This window comes from Calypte anna, chromosome 4A (genome assembly GCF_003957555.1).
Source record: "Calypte anna isolate BGI_N300 chromosome 4A, bCalAnn1_v1.p, whole genome shotgun sequence".
NCBI classification, from domain to species: domain Eukaryota; kingdom Metazoa; phylum Chordata; class Aves; order Apodiformes; family Trochilidae; genus Calypte; species Calypte anna.
In genome coordinates, this window is record NC_044248.1 from 9,999,557 (window position 1) to 10,013,554 (window position 13,998).

The window sequence follows — 13,998 nt, forward strand, 5'->3', positions numbered from 1 at the left end:
TTTGTTTTGGTTTTTTTTGTTTGTTTGGTTGGTTGGTTTAGTTTTGGTTTTTGTTATTGTTTTTCATGAAAAATACAGTTATTTGTAGTGAGTTATAAAGCCACATGCCCAAGGTTGTGTTTGAAAGCAGGAAGACAGCCTCTTTCCAATGACCGTGTAACTGGGGATATGGTCTCTGATGCTATTACCCAAACCAAAGCAAAAGAATTGAGGCAAAGACAGAATACAAGTTACCTGCTTTTTCTCAGCAGTAGTTTTTCCATATCTCCTTCAACTTTCTGGGTGATTTGAGACTAGCTGGCTCTGCCTCTGCAAAATGATCTTACTTATGAGGTGCCACATCACTCAGGCCATGCTACCTGGCAGCACATGCCCTGGTGGGGACGGATCTGGAGAGCTCCTGTTTACAGGATGTGCAACTTGCCTGCAGAAATTCCAGGAAACAGTCTGTGTGCTGCAGAACAGCCATTTCAATCTACCACAAACCATCTGACAATAGAATTGTATTTACACATGATACACACATCCAGGAGGCTTTTTATTACTGTCTGCTAGTCACAGGTCATGAGACCATAATTTCCTCCTCAGTGAAGCTCTGGCCTCTGAGTGATTTCTTATTCCCCTTTTCAATAAACAGCTGCTAAAGCAACCAGTATCACATCTGAAGTAAAAACTGTGGTAACTTCCTTCTTTAGTTCATGAATATTCTTTGTTCTTATCCCAAATATCTATTTAAATTGTCAAATGAATTTAATTATAAATAGTTAACAGCATTTTTCTGACCATGCTCATTCAGATAAAGAGTAGCTCTGTGCATTACAAGCCAATAGGGCTTTAGGATCCTTGTTTAGGTAGCACAAAAATACTCTGAAAGTTACTACTCACATTATTTTAAAGCAACATTTACTTCACAGCTAATTCAGAGTAACAACTGATCCCCCAGCACAGCTCTACCAGCCTGAGTAGGCAGACTCCATCCTAAACAGTTCCTGTCTCAAGGGAGTGGGAACTTTTTTCTTCTGGCAAAACCCCATACCTGATCATGCCCTAGGAGGCATGAGCCTTCAGTACATGCTATGGTCACAAGATATGCTAAATCATTATGCACAAATGAGCTTTTTCTTAATTGTGATTTTTATTCTGTCTTTTTCCCACCCAGTTGGTCAGCATGGCTGGTACAAGATAAAAGTTAATCATGTGAAGTTTGGATTCTCATCATCCCTTGATGGTAATTTTTTTCCCTTGTTTCCTGTCTAGCAGGAAGGGAGGGAATAAATTGACACAAAGCATTGACTGTCTCTGCTGTAGGTAAAAGTGGATTTAGGGATTTACTGGGATTCAGAGAAGCTCAAAGAAATATTATGCACATACTGGTATTTTTTTATATGGCAATGAAATTATCTGTACTCTACTCTGAGACAACCTGTTTTCAATGAGTCAGCTCTATAGCTGTCACATTTGTGTTCAAATAAGTTGAATTCTTACATTTCTTAAAAACTGAAAAAGAAAGACACCAAGCAAACTATTTTTAGTATATGGATTCACTGTATAATAGTGCTGTTCATTCAAGAAGGGTTACATTAATCATTTAAAACCAGTCTGAACTACAAATGAACTGATGATGACTTTACTGGGGACGCAGAATTGCCACAATCAAAGCCTTCTTAAAATTTAATAAGATATCTGGACTTCTACAGACTGGCAATCAGTTACCTTAATGTTGTGAGGTACTAAGCAGGTAAGATGAGGAGAGGGAGTCAGTCACATCATGATCTTCAAGATTGTTCCTTACCAGTGTCTAACATACTTATGATCACCTTAATCTGTAATGTTTTAATTTCCACGAGTGCTTTTGTGTTACTCTCAAAGGTTTTCTAGCTGTCAAAACATGTAACAACCCATCACTTTGTTGTAATCTGACTGACATGCCAAGTAACAGTCAGTCAGAGAACAAGATTCCTGCTCCTCCATCACCAGGATTGTGTCCTGGCAAGCTGCTTGGTTCCAACTACAGATTCCAGAAATCAAAGTGTGGCCTGAAATATTTAATTTGCTCATTTTGCCATTGTTTTCCTCCAGATTTGGTGTCTCCGGATGTATCTCCAAATCTCGTGTAAGCAGGTTGAGTCTGAAATAAAATCCAACCACAGACTGCCCAGCCAACATCTTCTAGCTGGAATGGAATTTTTGTTCCCATAAAAAGCTCAACAAATTGAAAAATGCCCAAGCAAAGCTTTTGTGCAAATAGGAGACTCAGCTGCAGTAAACATTTGCTGAACATTCTGTATTTTTCAAGAGGTTTTCTTTAGATCCATACTTAATTTTTTTAAAAATCATGACAAAACTGATTGAAAAAATACTTAAAATTAGGCAACATAATCAAAAAGATCTTTGCAGCTCTACAGCTGTAGTTTGCAGCTAATGACTGTTCCTTCTCCCTGACTGAAAGAGATTTTATCATTTTAGCAGCATTTCAGTCTATTACCAGGCAATTTGCTCATTTAAAAGGTACCTAGACTTTTGGTCATAAAGGCTTATACTCTCATCAGATAAGGAAAATGTTTAATTCACTTCCATTATCTCAGTTTCAGTTTCATTATTGGCCTGAAATAACAAGTATGGCCCATAGCTTCCTAGTCCATTAAGGGCTAGAAATACAGGGCCACTTGAAATACTTGGTATAGTTCCCTCTTGAGCTAAGGAATTTCCCTCCTTAAAACACAAACTTCAGTAACTCAGGAACAATGGAGAAAGTCTTTCTAAACTGATCTTCTCAACCTGCCAAATATAAAGCTCATAGAGTTCCACCTTCATTTGAAATTTTATCAGTTCCTGAAATCAGAGAAGGTTGAAACCAGTAGATTTTTTTATACTTTGGGTTCAGATATGAGTAACTTCCCTAATCAAGAGAAGACATTTGAATTTTGCTTTCAAGCCTGTTCAGCATGTTTTTTTTTTCTTTTCACAGAATGTGTAGAATAAAATAATTTTTTGGACAATTTAGCAATAATCTGAGTTATAACTTATTCGAATTTACCTGAACTTAGTGTATTTACTTTAACTTACTGTCAGTTTGTATTTGCATCTTTTTAAAATAAATCAATCTGATTGTACTCATTTCTAGCTGAGCTTTTGCATGCTATTTCTAAGTCTTCTTTTCTGCAATGTGACCTCACAGTATTTTGTTCAGCTTGTCTTCTGCTTCTGCCTTGGCCAACAGGTTTCTTTTTCATCTGTTACTGTCAGCTTGTTTCTTTATCTGGGTAATATTTTTCCTCTTGAGTCCTTACATCTACCCAGAGCATTTTCAGCATGTTGTTTAGATAGACTGTACATAGCATCAAACAGCAGCAAAAATATTTATTTTGTTCTTTCCCCCTCCACTTTTTTCTTTTTTTTCCTTTTTTTTTTTTTTTTTTTTTTTTTTTTTTTTTTTTTCCCTATTGTTCCAGTCTGCTTCCAGGGGCTTTTAGAACTACCTGAATATATGTACTAGAAAGAACAGTGGGTATTAACTCTGATGATTATTTCCTTTCCCTTTTCCTGTTTAGATAAATCAACATGCACAACAAGGGGTAAGTGCTCACAGAAATGGCCAAAGCAGTAAATCATACACTATTTAAAAAAAGGGAAAAAAAAAAGTTTTCTGCTCTGAACATCAAAGGATAGAGGGCAGGATTAAAAAAAAGCATCTTTTTTATCCATACACTCAGAAAATTTTGCTAAGACTGAATGAGTGTTAAAACTGAGCGAGACTCATGGCTGAAAGCAACATAAATGGTTTAACTCCAGGCCTTGGGACCACTTTGCAGAAAGACAAACATATTTACTTGATGGAAATACTGTTGCATTGCTCTGTTAGCAATATAGCACCCCCCAGTGCCTGACCCTCTGGGGTGGTTTTAATTGAAATGAAACATCTTTAACTGTTCCTCACAGTCTCGTGGTGTCCAGACATCAGACACAGGCATAGCATCCACTCCAGTTACATAGAGGAGAAGTGATGCAAGTTGTGACATTCTCATGTCTCCTGGTTTCTTCTTATGTTGGTAATGATGTGCAGATTTTGGAGATGCCTCTTTTTAGTCTTTAAGAGCTAGCTGATGGTGATCAGTGTCTCTATCCTGTCCCACCTCTGTGAGTCATAAGGATTTCTTCATTCTCTTTTCCCCAGATCTGTGTGTCTTGTGAAACTGCACAGAGATGTGCTGGGGTCTTGATGACCTGCTAACTTGGGTGCCATTAGCACATACCATGCTGAGAGCCCTTTTCCTGCCTTGTGCTCCCCCTGGTGCCCCCAGGCCCAGACATTACCATTCATGTGGTAGGTGTCTTAGTGAAGAAGGAAAGACTGAGATCCTCAAAGACCTCTTTCCCTTGTTCTTTACTAGCCAGGTCAGCCCTCAGGCCTCACAGACCTCTCTATGCCTTACTGGCAAAGTTTGGATGAGGAGACTACTAACTATAGAGGAAATGTTGAACTAGGGCCACTTCAGCAAATGAAATGCTTACAGGTCCTTAAGGCTGGACAGGAGGTGCTTGTAAATCTGCTGAGGTTGCTGGAGAATTTTATCGTGATGATTCTTATCACCTCTGACAGGCTGTGCCAATCAGATGGGATTTCCAGTTACTAGAAAGAAGGAAATGTCACATCTATCATCAAAGCAAGGTGCAGGGAACAAAAGGATGGTCATCTTTACCCAGCCTCTTTTTTAGAGAATATAATGAAACAAATCTTTCTGTAAGACATTTCCAGGATGATGAAAGGCAAGAAGTTGGTTCAGAGAGGCACAGTTCTACCAACAACATTGCTTTCTAGCTGTCTGACTCTATAGATGGGGTGGTTAGAGCAGTGCACACTGACCTTAGCAAGGTTTTTTCCACAGTATCCACAGTGACTTTGTAGTCCAGTAGAAGAGGGGTGCACTGGATAGGTGGGTGGAAAACAGTCTAAATCACTCTACTCAACAAGTAGTGGTCAACATTCCAAAATAAATGGCATGTGGTTATGAGTGGTGTTCCTCAGGTTTGAGTAGGAGGGTTAGACTTAAGAGGTCATAAATGAACCTGTTTCTGTGAATTGCATGGGTTTGGCTGCAGCCCAGGGTTGGTACCTTCCTTGGTTCTGAGCTTATGCAGCTGAGTCTGTGTAATGTGAAGAGGCAGCACATCAAGAGGTGTTTTCATTTGATACGCTTTTCACTATGAGATCTCCTGCTAAGATGCCCTGCCCACTGGAGACCTCCCTCAGCTCCAGCAGACAAGCACTGCTTGAAAACAACTCATTCCACAATTCCTGATTTGGGGATCTGTAGCTGAAAGCAAGGGATGAAAATGAAAGGACTTTGCAGGAGGATTTTTAACATGGATCATTCTCTGCTTCAGCCCCACAGCGTTTTCACTGCAGGGCTCTCTGTTACTGTCCCCATCTCACAGCTATTCTGACGTACGGCATTTATAGGACTTGTGCAGTCCCATCTTTGACTCCAGTGTCTCTTGGCCTAAGCAGTTCACACTCATTCAGGAAACTTGTTTCTTTCAACTACCCTTTTATGAATCCCTCTTTCTTTATATTTTAAATTTAACTAATTAATGAAACTAGCAGCTGGTTTCTTTCTTTCTATCTGGGGAATTTACTCTGCTCCAGCTCCCCTCCCTAAAGTTAAACAGCACTGAACAAGCTTTTGCTAGATGCAGGCATTACATTGTTCTCTTTGCACAAGATCTGGTCAGATACTGTAGGTGTTTTAGGGCTGTTGGAGTCAGCCAACAGAAATGATAAGGCACAGACTTCACAATCCAAATGAAGCTCATTTGCTTTAGACACATTTTCCAACTCCCCGGGTTTTTTTCTTTCCCCATAATAATGTGCTTTAGCTGGGATGAAGCGTGCACATTAACTATGTTGCTAGAGAAATTATTTCCTGCTGCATTTAATAGTGCAGAATTTCTGGATTCTGCTGAGCTGTGGAAGCAGCTTGGAGCACCCCATGCTCCTGTCACCTGTAGCTTTACAAAGCAGGCAAAGGGTTTGCTCAAGACCCTTTCAAAACGTTTCTGCTATTTGTTAGGTGACTGTAACAGTGGAATGTGATGTTTATCTGATTTTTACCATCTGTGCTGCGTTATTTTCTTGCGTAGTGTATCTGAGATATTAAATTGGTCTTCAAAGCCGTGTTATTCAGTTAAATGTGTCAGAGCAGACTGGCTGAAAATCCAACAGGTTTGTACAGGGCAAAGGCACGATATAAATTTTAATTCCATTGAGCGGCTCGATTAAAATCTCTTAGGCAAAAAGTTGTTTTTCGAATTGTTTTGCCAAGTTCCTAAACACCATTAAATCAGGATTTAACCTTTGTTGAGGGCTTAGTTCTCCTGACTTCAGTTCTAAGGGATCAGATTTGTTTTGGTTTTGTGGGTTTGTTTTTTTTTTTTTTCTTGACAGGGCTGCAGACGCCGAGCCGAGCCTTGTTTCTCACACATTCTTCCCCTTCCGAACTCTCTCCTCAGGTGACTCCTCACCGCGGGGACCTCCCCCCGCCACAGCCTCTCTGCAGGGCGGGCAGGCAGCCGGCCGAACCCCACAGCCCAGCACACCGGTGAGGCGGGACCACTCCGGCTCCACAACCGCCCTCAGAGTTTCCCGCCCGGGGTCGGGGCAGACGCTGCCGCCCGTTCCCTCCCGCTGAGCCCGGGTCCGGTCCCGCCACTCCTTCCCGGTGACGTCACGGCGCGGTGACGTGTCTCCCGGGCGGCAGCGGTGGCCGCCGGAAGCGGCGGGAGGCAGCGTGGGGCCGGCACTGAGGCGCGTTCGTGCCGCCGGAGAGGGCAGCGTCGGCGCGGCGGAGCTCCAGCCCTTTCCTTCCTTCCTTCCGTCCGTCCTTCAGCTTCGCTACAGCGGCGGTACCGATGAACGGGCTCCGAGCGCGGTGCGGGCGGGCAGCGGCGACGACCCCGGTGCCGACCTGCCTGCTGCTGGGGCTGGGGCTGGGGCTGGTGCTGCTCCTGCCTGCTGCCGCCGGCGGGGGATGCGAGGTGGAGGCTGCGGACGTTGGCGGTGGCCGTCGGGGTGGACGGGGAGGCGCCCTCGCCTCTGCGGCAGAGCCGGCAGCGGTTGTGGCAGGTAACGGCTCCCGTCCGTGCGGCCGGCGGGGCGGGGGGGAGCATCCCCTTGGCGGTGAAGGGGGGGGCGGGGGGACAGACTCCTGCTTGCCGGGGCCCTGCCCCTCCTGGCGAGGTCCTCCTGGGCGCCTCTCAGCCGCCTCCTTCCGCCGCGGGGCAAGCCTCGATGCGGCTCTGCAGAGGCGGAGGTGGGGGGGATCCGGCGGCACTGCGGTACTGCCCCGGCGGGGGCTGGCCAGGCGCCGGCCGAGCCGCTCCTCCCCGGGAGGGCTCCCGCCGCTGCAGGATATTTGCAGGATCCTGTTGAATAGCGATATTGTTGAGAGTTGGAGCCACCGCTTCCGCGTCGGCGCCCGCGATGCCGCCCGGGCAGGAGGTTGGGCTGCTCGGGCCCCGCCAGCCGTGAGGCGCCCGCAGCCGCGGGGCGGGTTCTCCGCCTGGTGCGGGGCTGGCGGCTCCTGGTGCGGGGCTGGCGGCTGCAGCGGCCCCGAGCAGGCGGTGATCTGATCCGCCCCGGACAACTTGCGGGTCCTGCCCTGTGGCAGCACAACGCCCAGGACCGTGAAGGCAAAGGTGTCCATCCCGCCCCCTCATAAGGGTTTTAGTTATCTAGAAACGTGTGGGAAGCTTTTCTGACTGTCCTTAATTCTTTTTAAACAAGAGGATGCGTGTATACAGCCGTGTTTCTGGGAAACGGTAATGCCCGCAGTTAACTACAGTTGCACTGAAACGTTTAAAGCAGTCAATTTCATCCGACTTCGACGGTTCTGCGTTGCTTACGCGTGTTCTGAACCGATCTTGTAATGAGCAGCTTCACAGTCTTTGGACTGTTCACTTACAAAAATAGGATTTGTATCTTAGGAACTACTGAAAAAGGTTTAGAACTTTGTTTTGTCTCATAATGTGCTTTCTAAAGAGCTCACTAATTGGAGGGAGAGTACAGAAAGTGGAAGACAGAAGAAAAAAGCCACATCCCTTCTGAATCTAAGCAGTGTGCGTTTCTTACAGAGAAAAACTTCTGATGTTTGAAATAGTATTGACATCCTGCACTAAAACACGCGTGAGTTTTTTCTCGACGTAACACTTTAAAACACGAATTTTAATTACAACTAATGAAACTTTAACGATGCTCCTGAAGTAACTGAGATGGAGATGCAGAGCTGCATGATTTAGCAGTCTTGTTTGAGGACACAGCAGTTCTGAAACCGAAATTGTCCTGTCTGTTGGCTATGAACTAAGGAAGTTGAAACATCCGCAATCTGTGAACCAGCAGTTGTATCTCCCAAAGGTGTTGTGAAAATCCTGTATTGGAACAGTTTTTTTTTTTTTTTTTCTTTTTCTTCTCCCCAGGTAATCTGGTTGTAGGTGGTATTAAGCAGTTTTTCCTACGTATAGTGCTGATGCTGTCTGCATTTCATGCTTGACCAATTTGATCTGTCAGTCTGTATGGAAAAAAGTAAATGTTGCTACATTTTATGGACTATAAAAGTACTGAGATGCTTTTCAGCTGCCCTGGTGGCCCCCTTGCCCCGCAGTGCAAGAATCTGTTGAAGAAGTACATGTATGTGAGAAATCTAACATGTTATAGGTGGGTTTGTTGTATTACATGACAGCTTGGTCTGCAAAATATGCACGTTTAAAAGCCCTCTTAGAATCAGTTTTAGTCTTTAGGAGGTTTTTAACATAGTTCCATATTTATCTGCTTGATAAGCCTTTCAGTTAATCAAGGGAATTGTTTGCCTGTGTAGTAACTAATCCCTAAATAGTTTTATGTCGGCCTTTGCAAAGCTGGAAGAACTCTTGAAGGTTGGGGAAAAACAAGGTGACATTCAGGGGGTGATGTTAGTTATATTATTTGTCTTTCTTGGAGGTGTGCCATGGAGAACATTCTTCTTGGAGAAGAATAGAATAAACTTGTGATTCAAGTAATTTTGATAGGTTTGAGAAGTACAGTTCAGAAAAAAGAAAGCATGCTAAGCATAACATGCTGTACTAAGAAGAGGCTGTCGGAAGTGTATGGGCAGTGCAGCTGTAGGAAATAACCCAGGAGTTCTAGTCATAGCTTTATCTGAATAAGCAACATTATGCAGCTGGCAAAAAGTAGGTGCTATCCTGGGATATTACCCTCCACTTTAAATTGCAGAAGGCTTTTTTTCTTTTTTTATTGCACTTTTGTGTCTGGTCTTGAATATTAATCTAAAAAAATATAGAGGAAAGCAGCAGTGTGGATTGAGAGGCTCAGAACCTGTGACATGCAGAAAAGGAAATACTTAAAATATTGCTTTATTTTGGGGGATGGAATAGGCTGTGGGAGGGATGTATATGTGAAAAAAAGTTCATAGAAGCATATTGATTTTTAACCTCTTTGCATTTTTTTCTGTGGTTAGGTTGTAGGGTAAGAGGAAGTAAATTGTGGGCAAAATTTAGGTTGAAAATAAGCTGGAAAATTTTTACCTGTAACAGCTGAGTTATGCAGATCTTTCAACACGTTCCCATTACTGGAGGTTTATATTGGGTTAGAGAAGAAGCTGGCAAAGATAATCTAGACAGTTGACAGAAAAGGGGTGTATAGACAAATTTAATAAACAGCAGAAGGATGTCCTGCCTTATGTGATGGCACAAGCAGAATTGCTTCTCTAAGGTGACAGTGACCTTTTTGGGCTTGAATTATCCATTTGGGAGTTGATCTTTGTGTGTGGAGCTTGATGTATGGTGGAGTAATACAAGGTATGCAGTGATTTTGGTTGCATAGCTAAATGATCATCACATGATTATTTTGGCATGGACTGGTGTTTTGATCTGTGAGACTTATGTCATTCCCTAGCACACTGCTTTTTAAGGCTAATAAATTTCTCTAGTGATGAAATTTTTTTTTTCTCCATTTTCCATTTCTTCTGTTTGTTTATCTCTAAGCTTTTCATGATCTGGTCTTACCTTTTCTGGTAAGAAATGTTGAGTCCTTCACTAGAGCAGGTTGACTTCAGCATCTCCATGCAGTCTTCTGTCCCTCATATCTAATTAGTTTCTTCTCTGTTCTCAGCTTTGTTAGTGTATTTTTTATTAATGCTAATGAATAGGAGAAACCCAGCAAAGGAACCTTGTGCAACGAGGCTTCCAGGTTTTGATAGCAGTTGGTGAAGTGTCATAATTACAAGATACAGTAAAAACAGCAGTAGTTCTTTGGATTGGCAGAGGTTTTTGAAACAAAGATTAAAAACCAAGTCAGCCAGGAAAAATCTCAGCCTTTAGGTAGCTGAGTGGCACTGGAATCCTGCTCAGAGATTGATTCTATGATCTCAAGCACTTGTAAGTTTTTTGTCTATAGCTGAGTATCTTTGCCTTCCAGTGTTATCATTTTAACTCCTCAGTGCATTCTGCACCTTCGTGTGACCTGTGAGGTTTTTCCCTTGGCCACCAGCTTCACCTCTTGTGAAGATTTCCCTGTTTTTACTCTTGGGAATTAGTCAGGTTATTTTGCTGGTGTTTTCTTTTTCTCATCTTGCAGTAGTCTGTAGTAGACCCTTTTTCTTCACACCCTCCCTGGAATTCTTTGACTCAGTATCATCCCTCCATCAGCAGGTTTTTGTGTTGCCCTTTTAGCTATAAGCTTTCTGAAGACAGCTCTGCTTTTCTGGGGACCTCCTACCAGATTCTGGCGAGCTGCTCCTACGCAACTTGGGCATGACTCATTTTCTTGTAACTTACCTCAGTGATACTGATCTGCTGTAGGTTGTGCTGCTCCGCACTTGCAAAGGAGGACTGGACCAAATGACAAGAGTTGGTCTTGATAACATTTTCCATTATGATAATATCACTATGAAAAATACCTAATAATGTAGTTTTCTTTTTTGAAATTTGTATCAAACAGGCAATTTGATATCCTTTGAATTGCTTCTAAGCTTGTGTGCTGCAGTTTGTATGCCCTTTTTGTGTTGAATGCCTGTCCTCAATTCAGTCAGCATCAGGGGAGAGTAACATTGCAAAGAGCTGTCATGTGGGAAAAGTAGGAAAATTGCTACAGGTTTTTGGAGATTTTTAATGCATTGTTAAAAGTATTATTTTACATAAGAGTTGACTGATCTACTGCAGAAATCTGCATGAGAAAACTTCACTGGAATTAGTCTATATCTGTGAAGCTCGCTTTTTAAAATGCAGGAACTTGAGATGTTTATCTTTGCCACATATGGTATGTGTTAAGAGTAAATAACCAGCATATATTTTGTCCTAAAATAAACACATATACATTACAAACCAAGGTGGGTTTCAAGTTATTACGTAAGTTATTCTGTGTTATTCTGCTTTCGAATACTCTTAAGTCTCTCCTGTTACTATGGAAACTATCTTTGGATATCTGAAAGGGGGAGGGGTGACTAAAATGATAATGCATTGTTAAAGTTTAGAATTAGCATAAACAGAACATGATGATTGGATGCTCTAAAATGTCCATTTGTCTACTTTATACCTGTGAGCATATCAAGCTTAAGGAAAGAGAATTTATTTCTATTATTATTTTTTCTTTTTATTTCCTTCTTCTGCACTGTTCTCCTTTTTCTTCCAATCCCAAGAGCATGGCATTTTTTTGAGACTTGTTAGAGGAATCTTTAAATCTGTGTAATGAAAAGTACTCCATAGTTTTAACTAAAATTTCAAGATAAAATATGTGGTCAAATATAAGATAAATATACGTAATATAAGTAATGTAAGATAAAATACATAACTTAGATGTTACCTGTTTTGACAACATGGTAACAGAACTCATTTGAGTGAGCAGAATTTGAATTAAGTGGTAACAACTACTGACTTTTTAAATCTCATTCTTGTGGTCAGTAGCAAAGATATTTAAGTATATCAGGAGAAAATTTACTCTCTATAGAGATGGTGTTATTCTCCTGCAGGTGATTCCTGGATACAGAGGTGGTAGGGAACCTGTCACTGGCTATTACAGATTGTATTGAAAACCACAAGCAGCACCACAGAAACCTGAGTAAATTGGAATAGTTGTTGCGGCTACTTAAATTTTATGAAGCTTTTAACATTTGCAGTAGCTCAGGATTTATAGGAATGCAAAGATAGCTTTGATTCTTTTCCTCTTGTAAATGCCTTCTTTTTCCTACTTTTTCATCTGCGTCATGAAGCATTTAAAACCTGTCAGTAGCCCAGCCCTCTGGTAGTGCCTCCAGTTAAAATTTTAATACCTTATTTATTTATTTACTTTTCCCCCACATAATCACAGTGAGGATCCCAAAATCAAGTGAGATTCTTATTAGTGAGACAGCACCTAGAGTACTGCATCCAGTTCTGGGCTCTGCAGTTCAAGAGGGAAAGGGGTTTACTTGAGAGAGTCCAAGGCAGGGCTGTGAGGATGATGAAGGGACTGGAATATCTGTCTTACGAAGAAAGGCTGAGGGACCTGGGGTGTTTAGTCTGGAGAGAAGACTCAGAGGGGAATCTAATTAATGTGTATAAATAGTGAGGGCTGGGCGTCAAGAAGGAAGGGACAACCTCTTCTCACTTGTGCCCTGTGACAGGATGAAGGGCAATTCAAGATAAAGCACAGGAAGTTCCACCTCAACATGAGGAAGAATTTCTTTACTGTAAGAGAGTTACACAGCCCTGGAACAGGCTCCCCAGAGAGTTTGTGGAGTTTCCTTCTCAGGAGACTTTCAAGACCTGTTTGGATGCATTTCTGTGTGACCTGCCCTGGTCTTGGCCCTCCTCTGGCAGGGGGATTGGACTCCATCTTTGGAGGTCCCTTCTAACCCCTAACATTCTGTGATTCCACAGTAAAGGAACAGTTCTCTGTTTCATCAGGTAACCCTGTGAAGTGAATTAATTAAGATTTAGAGTTCACTGCATCTTAAATTAATTATTTAGAAAGGAAAATTTCACAAAAAATGTTGTCTTATTCTTAATAGTAAATAACCTGTTTAGACTGCTATGGAGAGTGGTCAGCAATAACTGCTGAACAGTTGTGTTTGGGTTTTTCACCCTCTGTGTGGTTTTTGATGAATAAGTGAGTGGCTCTGTATGTGATTTTTTTGAGACTTACACTGCAGTCCCTATTCATATGTAGAAATATATTCAGAAAGCTTTCCTAGAAAATTATCAACATAATTTTTGTCAGTATGCTGCACGGGTTTTATTTATACCAACTTCAGGCTTTTACTTGAAATGCATTCTTCACTCCTAACCTTACTAGATTCAGTAATCAGGTGAATTTTATGTTAGTAAACGATCAGTGATTTCCTAGGTTTTATGTTGTTCCTATAGTCTGAAAATGACAAGTTTGATTAGTTTTTCCTCAAGTTAAAATGGCACCCAGTATTTTTATTTGAAAAACAATTCACAAACACTATATTGTTAACAAAGAAACAAAAACACACAAACAATGTGGTTTGTGATGATTTTGAAACAAATAAGAAAATTAACTAGTACTAGAGTACAAGACTTGCTTCTATGGTAGTTTAGTTCTGGATTGCTGTATGTAGAGGTTTGCAAGATTTCTTGCTGTAATGTTGCATGTCTGTATGAAAAATAATTTAATTGGCTTAAATTATATTCATTGCCTAAAGACTTAAAAATAGGTTTGGAATGAAGAGGAAATCACTTTTTTAGTACAAGTATTGTTTACTGTTTTGCCAAAAAGGAAAACTATACGATGTAGTCATATGTAGGTCCAATACTTTAGATGTGGCAGGAAGGAAAAATTTATTTATATCCTTTCCTACTTATGATTTTTAGCTGTAAATGAAACGCATCAAGACAACTCTTGTCTTCCCTGCTGTAGATTTTTTTTTCTTCCTGTTTGAAAGAATTTGCCAGTACTTTTTTTGGAACCTAGCTGCCTTAGTGTCTTCTCCTACCTGGTTGATGGTC

At 41.6% G+C, this 13,998-nt stretch overlaps 1 protein-coding gene across 2 annotated transcripts in view; it reads left to right on the forward strand.

Moving 5' to 3' along the window:
* Positions 1 to 6,793: 6,793 nt before the first annotated feature.
* Positions 6,794 to 13,998, forward strand: part of STIM2 (stromal interaction molecule 2) — a 61,347-nt gene continuing 54,142 nt past the window's right edge. For both annotated transcript variants that reach the window (XM_030450224.1, XM_030450223.1), the window contains exon 1: positions 6,794 to 7,123. In XM_030450224.1, coding sequence (XP_030306084.1) covers positions 6,910 to 7,123 — 214 coding nt within the window. In that variant the 5' untranslated portion in view covers positions 6,794 to 6,909. The remainder of the gene's footprint in view (positions 7,124 to 13,998) is intronic.